The sequence below is a fragment of the Sinohyriopsis cumingii genome, chromosome 13 (genome assembly GCF_028554795.1).
Source record: "Sinohyriopsis cumingii isolate HCF-2022 chromosome 13, ASM2855479v2, whole genome shotgun sequence".
In the NCBI taxonomy this organism is placed as follows: Eukaryota; Metazoa; Mollusca; class Bivalvia; order Unionida; family Unionidae; genus Sinohyriopsis; species Sinohyriopsis cumingii.
In genome coordinates, this window is record NC_142973.1 from 2,693,180 (window position 1) to 2,705,529 (window position 12,350).

The window sequence follows — 12,350 nt, forward strand, 5'->3', positions numbered from 1 at the left end:
GCATCCAATCAATATCTAATAAGTGAACATAATTATGTTTTTGCAAATCCATTGAACAAAGGGAAGTAATTCAAATTTAGAGAGTCATTGGGTATTGCTAAATGTGCAATAAGGGTGCAAGGGACAGTTTTTATGCACAAACTTAATACCACATTTGCCTTCCTATTGTTAAAAAAAATCATTAAAAAAAAACTAAAATACACAAGTGAGGTCAAAAAGGGTCATATTTTTGGATAGCTGTATTACATCAAAGTATAAAAATATTAATCACTTGACCAGAGAAGTCACTGGCAGTTCATGGTGAAAGAAGTTTGCCCACCCCAAACACTAAATTTATACTTGCATTTTCATATTCGAAGGTCATTTTTGACAAATTTTTGTGATGCTCACAGTGCAAACACAAGCTCTTTTTCTAGGTGATAATTCTGGGAAACATTTTGTACTAAACAGGTTTGTGCAATTCAAAGTAGTTGCCATCCAAGCCGTTTTTGAGATTTTACCTGCCCTAAACCAAGATGTATACTGCTATGGGTGGCTAGCTCTTCTTCCTAGCCGACTATGGGTATTTCACTGTTGACTATGGGTATTTCACTGTCGACTATGGGTATTTCACTTGTCTACATACTGTAAAGTACCTGTGGGAGGTGTATGTGCCTCACATCAATTTCAAAGCACCTAGTTTACAAATATATCCATATCTTTAATTAGTAAACAATAACAGCTGAAAAAGTCACACCAAAGCCTTAAGTTAAGAAATCTGACAGGGTCTGATTTACAAAACTATCCCCTGCCACCTAATGATTATTATTATTTTGTAAATGTGGTTGATTGATTTAGCAGAATCAATTTTAATCTAAGTTTAATATTTAAACCTGATACAATTGGACAAAACACAGTATGTAGCTTAAATTACAAGCAAGCAAAGCATTTTAAAAGGCAGTAATTAAAAGTGAACTTTGTATTTAGGTGAATTAAAAACCACAGGTAAGGATATTTTGAAGGATGGATTAAAAAAACTATTACTAGAAATTTTAGTTAAAATCAAAATTTAAATTGAACACTAATCACAAACGTAGGACTAGAAGTTTGCTGAGATGCAGATTATGCCCGACTAAGGAAAGGAGCTGATAGCTCGGCACTTGATAGTTCGTAAGACAAGGACAGATAAAACAAAATGGTAACATAGATATTGGTTGTCATCATCATGGCAGGACATGAAGTATTATTTGCAGATATTAAATTGACAGTCTTTACCATTCCAGGGTACAGTTAGTGATCTAAATGAATTAAATTTTGATTATCCTCTAAAGAGATTAGGTCGCTCATTCCATTGAATAGCAGCTGCCTATCTAAAAGGATATTTACCTTATATTTATCTTTTAACTCTTGTGATGTCTAAAATGTCAGTTTGTTCACACCTTTTCATTAAGTCTAGCATTTACTGTCAGATACCAACGCAGTTGTCTCCTTTTATAGATTGGAGTAGTCTTTATCCTGGATATACAGTTATAGTTAAGGTTAATACAGTCTTCCTGGGTTTGCTACTGGCTAATATGGTCTGAGCTTAGCTCAGTTTGTGTTAAACAACTAAAAGTACTTACCTTTGATTAGTTGCAAGTTCATCAGAGGATAACATTACAGCTGATTGCATTGCAGATAGGGCTGTAATGATACAGCAATACATGTCTGTAATATTGATGCTTTTACTGCAATATAACATGTTGTATCGCCACACCTCAAATCCTGACGACGAGCCTTGGGTGACTAAGTGGCCCAAGGTGCTTGCTTTTACAGATTACTCACATCTCACCTGTATCAGCATAGGATTAGTCTTGGCTTGGCTAATGTGGAAATGTGAGAAAGCATGCCAGTAGCATTCTGTTGGTCAGTTGTTCTTCCATGGGTTCTGCCACATGTATGGCCTACCATGTGCTAGAAATGCCGTTATACCTCCAAAAATCACAAATCAAACCATGACAACACAACAAAAGACCCAATCTAACCATATAATGTTGTGAAATTGTAGATGTTTGCAAGAAAAAGAGTGATACTGTATTCACAAAATGAATATATTTTATCGCATTTTATGGAACTTTTTAACTGGTTTTGTCATTTCATGTTTGGTTTTAACAATCTAATAAAATAAATTCAAATGGTTGAAGAGCAGATATGATAGACTAATGAACTGTGATGCCATCGATGACCTTATCATAAATAAGTCCTATGCAAGTATTATTATAAGGTTTGTAATATGACATCAGAGGCAATACAAAGCCTAATTTACAGCTGGGTCCACAGAGCAAGTTCTTTGCTGAAGAGCTCTACAGCAGTGGCATTCAGATCTTGAGTCATTTGTGCCAGCTACTCAGCTGAATATGTATTATATGTGTATCATTACAAGATTGGTGCTAAAATTTTCCCAATAGTTGCTGGATGTCCACCCAAAACTACTGACACACACACACTAATTACTTAATGTACCACAAAAAGGCTGTGAAACTTTTCATTCCGAATCCAGTTTAAATGAAGTCATAAGTCAAAAGCTTATAATTTCCTTATTTCTCTGAAATGTTTCTTTTTAAGCTGACAAGTTTTTGATTTGTCGCTAAATTGTACATTTCTGCACATTCCATTGTTACAGTTTAGTCCTTTACATAATAAATAATGGCAGATATCAGTGACTTCAAGGCAAAAATCTGCACACAGTAGCACCCCCCCCCCCAAATTTTCAAAATCCAAATATTTTTTTATTTTGAAGTCATCCAATGATGTTGGTAATTTTAGCGATCACAAGGGCCAGCATGACATATATAGTATATCGATCTTTCAGGTTACCCACCATTCTGCTCAGAAAACCCGCAGGAAACTTATAGGAAGGTGATGAACTGGAAGGAGACTCTGGTGTTCCCTCCAGAAGTTCCCATATCTACTGAAGCAAAAGACCTCATACAACGGTACAGCCTACAGCAATATTTCTCTATTACCCTAAAAGGCCAGACTTAAAAATGTTTGTTCACCTGGCCCAAGGACACTGGAAGCCATATTTTTATTTAGAGTTTGATGAGAGCTGTTGTGTAAGCTTTTATTATTAGGATCTTGAATCAGTTTCATTATGAGCACGACTGATCAGATGGTGGGAATCAAACTTGCAACCTTCTGGTCATGAGTCCAGTGTCTTAACCAATGAATCATCTTATTTCCATTGGTGTGGATCTCGATGGTTTTCAAGTTATCTCTCCAGGGATGGGGCTCCAGGTGGGTAAGAACTAATTCAGGAATCCATATTGACTGCACAGATTAATTCCCCTTATAATGCCAAGTAAATGTATGTAATTTAAGGATGGGGCTATCTACAGTTTATAAAATTAGTGCACAGGATCAGAAAAATCCAAGGTAGAATTCTGGTTGCATAATTGATGTCTAATTTATGCTTCAAAAGTGACCCTATTTATAGGAATGAAGATAAATAATACCAAATTAATTGACAGGCTTTAATTTCCCCACTACAGCCATGAGAATTCGCATTCACAAGCTGACATATGTCATCTGTCCAGTTGAGCAATATTTGTAGATCCACTTGAACCTCTTATCTGGTGATTGTTTGAAAATTACTATTATTGTTAAAATTCCCCAAAAGGAAGGGATGGACTTGTCATTTATGGCCATGCATGTAAGTGTAGTGGGGGCTTGCCAAGTAAGTCTAGTGGGGGCTTGCCAAGTAAGTCTAGCGGGGGCTTGCATTTCTCTGCTTTCCAGATTTGTTAGTCTTGCTTGCCTGACTTTAAAAAGGAATATTGTTAGCATATGAAGGAACCAGTCACAGTGTCTTCTCAAAACTTTAATAGGCTTATGTATTTGTACTTTTTTCCAGGTTCTGTTGTGATGCAGAACATAGAATAGGTGCCAACGGCATAGAAGATATTAGAGCTGTTTCATTCTTCCGAGGTGTAGACTGGGAACATATCCGGTTTGTATTGCTGGCATTTACAGTAGTAAAAAAACATTGCTCCAAATTGTTTCTTTTCAACAGGGTAATTGAAACAATGAAAGATGGTTTCCAAAATAACATTGGGGTGTTATAGCACAGTTCTGAAACATTTGTCAACAATTGTATCCATTAAGGTCAGATAAATATTTTTGTTACAATTCACTGTTCCTTAGGAATGGAAACACAGCACAATTTGTCAATGTACTTAACTAAAGAAGAACCCATGCAGTGGAAAAAATGCCTCAAAACTCAATCAGTTAGCTTAACACTCTAAATGAGAATGTTCCAAAACTCCACCAATTGGATTAACATTGTAAATGAGAATGCCCCCAAACTCCACTATTTGGATTAACACTGTAAATGAGAATGCCCCAAAACTCCACCAGTTGGATTAACACTGTAAATGAGAATGCCACCAAACTCCACCAATTGGATTAACACTGTAAATGATAATGCCCCAAAACTCCACCATTTGGATTAACACTGTAAATGAGAATGCCCCAAAACTCCACCATTTGGATTAACACTGTAAATGAGAATGCCCCAAAACTCCACCAGTTGGATTAACACTGTAAATGATAATGCCCCAAAACTCCACCATTTGGATTAACACTGTAAATGAGAATGCCCCAGAACTCCACCAGTTGGATTAACACTGTAAGTGAGAATGCCCCAAAACTCCACTATTTGGATTAACACGGTAAATGAGAATGCCCCCTGACTCCACCAATTGGATTAACACTGTAAATGAGAATGCCCCCAAACTCCACCAATTGGATTAACACTGTAAATGAGAATGCCCCAAAACTCCACCAATTGGATTAATACTGTAAATGAGAATGCCCTCAAAACTCCACCAGCTGGATTAACACTGTAAATGAGAATGCCCCCAAACTCCACCAATTGGATTAACACTGTAAATGAGAATGCCCCCAAACTCCACCAATTGGATTAACATTGTAAATGAGAATGCCCCGAAACTCCACCAATTGGATTAACATTGTAAATGAGAACACTGTAAATGAGAATGCCCCCAAACTCCACCAGTTGGATTAACACTGTAAATGAGAATGCCCCCAAACTCCACCATTTGGATTAACACTGTAAATGGGAATGCCCCAAAACTCCACCATTTGGATTAACACTGTAAATGAGAATGCCCCAAAACTCCACCAGTTGGATTAACACTGTAAATGATAATGCCCCAAAACTCCACCATTTGGATTAACACTGTAAATGAGAATGCCCCAGAACTCCACCAGTTGGATTAACACTGTAAATGAGAATGCCCCAAAACTCCACCATTTGGATTAACACGGTAAATGAGAATGCCCCCTGACTCCACCAATTGGATTAACACTGTAAATGAGAATGCCCCAAAACTCCACCAATTGGATTAACACTGTAAATGAGAATGCCCCCAAACTCCACCAGTTGGATTAACACTGTAAATGAGAATGCCCCAAAACTCCACCAATTGGATTAACACTGTAAATGAGAATGCCCTCAAAACTCCACCAGCTGGATTAACACTGTAAATGAGAATGCCCCCAAACTCCACCAATTGGATTAACATTGTAAATGAGAATGCCCCAAAACTCCACCAATTGGATTAACATTGTAAATGAGAATGCCCCAAAACTCCACCAATTGGATTAACACTGTAAATGAGAATGCCCCAAAACTCCACCATTTGGATTAACACTGTAAATGAGAATGCCCCAAAACTCCACCAGTTGGATTAACACAGTAAATGAGAATGCCCCAGAACTCCACCAGTTGGATTAACACTGTAAATGAGAATGCCCCCAGACTCCACCAATTGGATTAACACTGTAAATGAGAATGCCCCAAAACTCTACCAATTGGATTAATACTGTAAATGAGAATGCCCTCAAAACTCCACCAGCTTGATTAACACTGTAAATGAGAATGCCCCCAAACTCCACCAATTGGATTAACACTGTAAATGAGAATGCCCCCAAACTCCACCAATTGGATTAACATTGTAAATGAGAATGCCCCGAAACTCCACCAATTGGATTAACATTGTAAATGAGAACACTGTAAATGAGAATGCCTCCAAACTCCACCAGTTGGATTAACACTGTAAATGAGAATGCCCCCAAACTCCACCATTTGGATTAACACTGTAAATGGGAATGCCCCAAAACTCACCAGTTGGATTAACACTGTAAATGAGAATGCTCCCAAACTCCACTATTTGGATTAACACTGTAAATGAGAATGCCCCAAAACTCCACCAGTTGGATTAACACTGTAAAGATAATGCCCCAAAACTCGGCCAATGAGCTTAACACTGTGAATGAAAATGCTCTGAACTCCACCTGTGGGCTTAACACTGTAAATGAGAATGCCCTGAACTCCACCTATGGGCTTAACACTGTAAATGAGAATGCCCTGAACTCCACCTATGGGCTTAACACTGTCAGTGAGAAAGACACAAAACTCCGTAAATGAGCTCAACATTGTAAATGAGAATGTACTCTGAATGTGATGATCATTCTAATCTTAGTTTGCATTATGACATTTTTCACTTATGGCTCTAGCCATACGGGTTTCTTAAAACCTGGTTTTCGGCTTGTTATTATTAATCTTTCAACTCTATTTTGAACTTCATAGGTTTATGGTATCCTCCTGTTTTGCATTGTTTATGATTTGTCACAGGTCAAGCAATTCAGTAATCACTGTTTTAAATGGTTTCTCAAAAACCACTAGACAAGTTTGGACCAAAAATTTTCACAGAACATTTTGGCATGAAGAATATTTGCAGATGGTGCCAATCTCCCATCAGATGTGGCCACCATTATTAAAAATCAAAATTATTAGAAAACAACAACTTGAAACAAAGTCTTCCCCCAAAAAAAACATGACATATGTTGATCAAATTTGACAGAAAGTGTAATGGAAGGAAGTGTTTACTAATGAATAAGATTGAGCATCAAGTATGACTACCATTACTAAAAATAGAAAAGACATTGTTTAAAAAATGGTTAGACATTTAAACAACTTCTTCAAAACCACAGAACTGAATTTGACCAAACTTGACAGAAAGCATCCTTGCATGAAAACCTTTAATATTTGTTAAAATTATATGGCAATTTATGCTAAAAATAGAAAGTCCTTGAAATGACCTCATTTCAGAAATAGCACAACAGAATTTGACCAAATTTCAGTAGATTTATGTTAGCTTGGAAAACAATGCAGTGTATATAATCTTGGAAATGAATTGGCTGTCATGTCTGATATTAGTGGCCAGAAGTGCTTTTTAGGCAAAATAACTTCAAGTGAGCTTATACCAACAGTACGAAAATATTGGTATGCCTCTCTCTCTCAGGCATATCAGTAAATCATTACCCTTCAAAAATTGTAAGTAATGTCACTAAATACAGTAAAACGGTATTTCGATATTAAAATGTCTAAAACATTTGTTTTTATGCTGTGACATGTATATGCATTATTTTATGGTATTTAATATGTTGAGTGACAATAACCACATATTGGTTTTTTTTGCAGTTTATTTTTGTTTTGTTTATTCAATTCTACAGACCCAAAGGTCTATTGACAGAAATGATAATAAAAGTTCCATATAACAGCACATTATAAGGTCAATTTACATCAACATCATGCATCTAGGCATGCATAAATAACAGCAAATAAGAACCTGTAAATTGGACCATTCAGCAGGTGTGGAAAATCTTTTGCACAGCTGATGAACAAGTAATGTTTACTTGGGGCATCCAAGTGTATCACAGTGTAACAACTAATGTTTACTTCGGGCATCCAAGTGTATTACAGTGTAACAACTAATGTTTACTTAGGGCATCCAAGTGTATCACAGTGTGACAACTAATGTTTACTTGGGGCATCCAAGTGTATCACATTGTAACAACTAATGTTTGCTTAGGGCATTCAAGTGTATCACAGTGTAACAAGTAACGTTTACTTAGGGCATCCAAGTATATCACAGTGTAGCGACTAATGTTTGCTTAGGGCATCCAAATGTATCACAGTGTAACAACTAATGTTTGCTTCGGGCATCCAAATGTATCACAGTGTAACAATTAATGTTTACTTAGGGCATCCAAGTGTATCACAGTGTAACAAGTAATGTTTATGTAGGGCATCCAAGTGTATCACAGTGTAACAAGTAATGTTTACTTAGGGCATCCAAGTGTATCACAGTGTAACAAGTAATGTTTACTTAGGGCATCCAAGTGTATCACAGTGTAACAAATAATGTTTACTTTGGGCATCCAAGTGTATCACAGTGTAACAAATAATGTTTACTTTGGGCATCCAAGTGTATCACAGTGTAACAAATAATGTTTGCTTCGGGCATCCAAATGTATCACAGTGTAACAAGTAATGTCTACTTCAGGCATCCAAGTGTATCACAGTGTAACAGGTAATGTTTACTTGGCATCCAAGTGTATCACAGTGTAACAAATAATGTTTACTTTGGGCATCCAAGCGTATCACAGTGTAACAACTAATGTTTGCTTTGGGCATCCAAGTGTATCACAGTGTGACAAATAATGTTTACTTAGGGCATCCAAGTGTATCACAGTGTAACAACTAATGTTTACTTCAGGCATCCACATGTATCACAGTGTAACAAGTAATGTTTACTTCGGGCATCCAAGTGTATCACAGTGTATCAGCTAATGTTTATTTATGGCATCCAAGTGTATCAGAGTATAACAACTAATGTTTGCTTAGGGCATCCAAGTGTATCACAGTGTAACAACTAATGTTTACTTGGGGCATCCAAGTGTATCACAGTGTAACAAGTAATGTTTACTTGGGGCATCCAAGTGTATCACAGTGTAACAACTAATGTTTACTTAGGGCATCCAAGTGTATCACAGTGTAACAACTAATGTTTACTTCGAGCATCCAAGTGTATCACAGTGTAACAACTAGATTTTGATGACTACCATTATAATGAGTCAATTTACTAGGATTTAAAATCAGTTTGTACAGGCAGCCTATGGACATGTTGGATGTTACTGATGCCAAGTGTTAATGATTACATGTTGGCTGTTACTGATGCCAAGTGTTAATGATTACATGTTGGATGTTACTGATGCCAAGTGTTAATGATTACATGTTGGATGTTACTGATGCCAAGTGGTAATGATTACTAAAAGTTCTGAGACCCACCTGGCAGTCATGCCTAATAATCCCACTTCCTGCCATCACCTGGCCATTTAGGCTAAATGTCAGATGTTATCTCACTGTAACAAGTATGTTTATTTTCTGGGGCTGATAAGGGTATTGCAGACAACAACAGCCAAACAGGTGGCACCAAAAAAACAATCTTTACTCAAATGATTATGTTTTCTTTAGCCACTTATTACACAGTCATGTGATGAGATTGTAGTTGTTTTCAATCCTTCTGTGTCATACGAAACATCTTATCTCTAGAGCTGACATATATATGATTTCAGAAAGGTATATCTGGTAAAGTTCAGTGGTGAAGAGTTATTTGGTCAGGTCCCCAAATAACAATTAGAGGATGATACATATAATTTGTTGTTATTTTGGTAGTATTTTCTTTTTTTTAATATTGACCTAAGCTTCGTGTATTACATTACTATGTGCTGACACTGTGACACAAGCTTGCAGTGCAAGGGGCTGGTGTTCTGATTCCATATTTTAGATTAAATTTTATAGCAGATATCAAGACATATCATTTTCCCAGTATAAATGGTATTGTTGAAATCATCAACAAGATTTTATTTAAAAAATATGGAAGATCTTGCACAGTGATCAGCGTCTATAAAGACTTAAGTATGAGGCAAATTCTTATATAACATTGGTGTTGTCATGGATACAAGGGGAATGTTTTCTTTGAAATTGTTACTTTAACTTACATTTACATGGTAGCATTGTAAGTGGTTTATACAGGGATCAAGTTTATACAGGGATCAGGTTTATACAGGGATCAAGTTTATGCAGGGATTAGATTTATACAGGGATCAAGTTTATACAGGGATCAGGTTTATACAGGGATCAAGTTTATACAGGGATCAAGTTATAAAGTGGAATTCTTATGTACGTGACTGTTCAATCAAAAGTGTATAAAGTGCAACTTAGGAATATGCAGATTATGCAGATATCTGGAGTGATTTGAATTTGTCTGTCTTTACGTTTTTCTTCCTTTCTGTTAACAGAGATAGACCTGCAGCCATTCCTATAGATATCAAAAGTATTGACGATACATCCAACTTTGATGAATTCCCAGATGTTAACCTCAAGTGGCGTAAGTACATTTTGTAACATTTAAGATGTAATTTTTCTTAAATATGTGAATATTACATAACAGTTTGATTTTTAGATACTCAGTAAGCATTATCTCTACTCTCACTTGCGTACAAGTCCAGTCCAGCTGCAAGCAACATAGACCCTGATGTGCTTTTGCAGAATGCATGGTCCATGTTGTTTGTTTTCATGATTAATCGCATAAGACTTCATAGACCCAGATCTGCAGTTGGATTTGACTTGTAAGCAAGTATATACAGTACTTTGTAATTACATCAAATTGTATCAGGTGATTTTTGCATTTTTAAATTTTTTTATTATAAATGTTTGTAAAGTCATTGATCTGTGATTTCCAGTTTACCTGGATTTAACGGTTTCCATGACAACCTATTAATCATAATACTTCCTGTTGTGTAATCATAATTGCATGTAACAAATCTAGCTGCACACTTTTGAATTCATCATGTAATACTTGGGAGTGGAACTCCCAAGCATATTCTATACAAAACCTTGGAAAACTAATTCTTTCACATTTTGTGAGCAATACGATTAGTTAGGTCTTTGTAAATCTAAAGTATGATTTGTCTTGGTGCATCTTTCTTAACCTTTTACCTCATGCAAGCATCTTTGGACGCCTTTATTCTATTCACATGGAAGCACCTTTGGACGCCTCTACCCGAATCGCATGGAAGTACCTTTTGGTGCCTCTACACCATTTTCATGGAAGTGCCTTTCAACACTTGCTGTAAACATCAGCCATTTTGAGCAGGTTTTCGTAGCGCCACCTTCGGAGAAAACCTCTTATTAGATTCTACATTCATCGGTGTGAATGACCATTATGTCAGATCACATGGTCTCTAGTTTTGCTCTGGTTGAAATTTGCTGTTTAAAGTAACTGGGTTGTATTCTCTGCTCTCCAAAATGGAGGTTGTGGATTTCGTTCTGTACTTGAGTTTTCATGATTGGAATCACAACTATGATAGCTTCAATAACTTAGGTAAAGGCTCTGATATTGCTGTAGGCAGCAATTAGTTTTTATAAATTATCAAATTCAGATTATTTAGTGATATAGATGCAGACAAAGAACTTGTAAATTTTGAGTATGCGAAATGGCAGGTAGGGTTGGTCATGCAGCTTCACTGACTTAATGGTGAATGAGTTCTTTCAAGATTTTAAAGCACATCAAAAACATTTCATGAAAAATAGCTATACAGCTAAAACAGTCAGATTTTACTCTTAAATCTTCCATACATAATATATGTGTACCAAAAATGTAAAATGGTTAAAATTGCTGTTAAACGTAACATTCACTATGCTGCTTAACAGTTAACAGGCAGGCCTATGTGTATAGAGCTGAATAGGTAACAGGTTTTCTGTTTATAGTGCTCTGCACTGGATAACTTTGCTACATGTATATCAAAGGGCGAAAAAGCCATACACTCTATGAGGGTTAAATGTGAAGGTCCCATTGCATGTTAATAGTAATTGGGATGCCTAAATAGTAATTGGGATGCCTAAATAGTAATTGGGATGCCTAAATAGTTTATTTGGTTCAGATTTTCTAAAGAGGTATTATAATTATTTCTTGTCATTGCAAGATATTTCTTGTGTATGTGTGTGTTGTATTTGTGTGGTTTGGATTTTTAACCTTAATTTAACAATTTTAGTCATATTACTACTATGTTTGCAGTGTAGCAGGTTATAGTGATGTCTAGCACTGGGGCATCATGCCGCAGACATGTAGCATCATGTCCCACCCAGACACATTATCCTGACACAAAGCCAACCAGTTCCAACACTAATTTCTTAATGCTGAGTGCCAAGCGAGGCAGCTGTTAGCACCATTTTTATAAGTCTTTGGTATGACTCGCCTGGGGTTTGAACCCATGATCTTCTACATCCATGGCAGATGCTCTAACAACTTAGGCCACTGGATGGTCACATATGTTCAGCGATATGTGTTGTTTTTTATTTGAAAAGTATCATGCTTACAACTGGTTTACACTATATATTAAAAAAAGTATCTGGTGACAGAAATATGCCAGTGATTTTGTAAGTCGATATTTTCTCCACG

The 12,350-nt window shown here is 36.4% G+C and overlaps 1 protein-coding gene across 2 annotated transcripts in view; it reads left to right on the forward strand.

Annotated features, from left to right (window-relative positions):
• Window positions 1-12,350, forward strand: part of LOC149784851 (serine/threonine-protein kinase tricornered-like) — a 163,849-nt gene that overhangs the window by 136,451 nt on the left and 15,048 nt on the right. For both annotated transcript variants that reach the window (XM_089978419.1, XM_089978420.1), the window contains exons 11-13: window positions 2,831-2,954; window positions 3,872-3,967; window positions 10,189-10,277. In XM_089978419.1, the coding sequence (XP_089834545.1) occupies window positions 2,831-2,954; window positions 3,872-3,967; window positions 10,189-10,277 (309 nt within the window). The remainder of the gene's footprint in view (window positions 1-2,830; window positions 2,955-3,871; window positions 3,968-10,188; window positions 10,278-12,350) is intronic.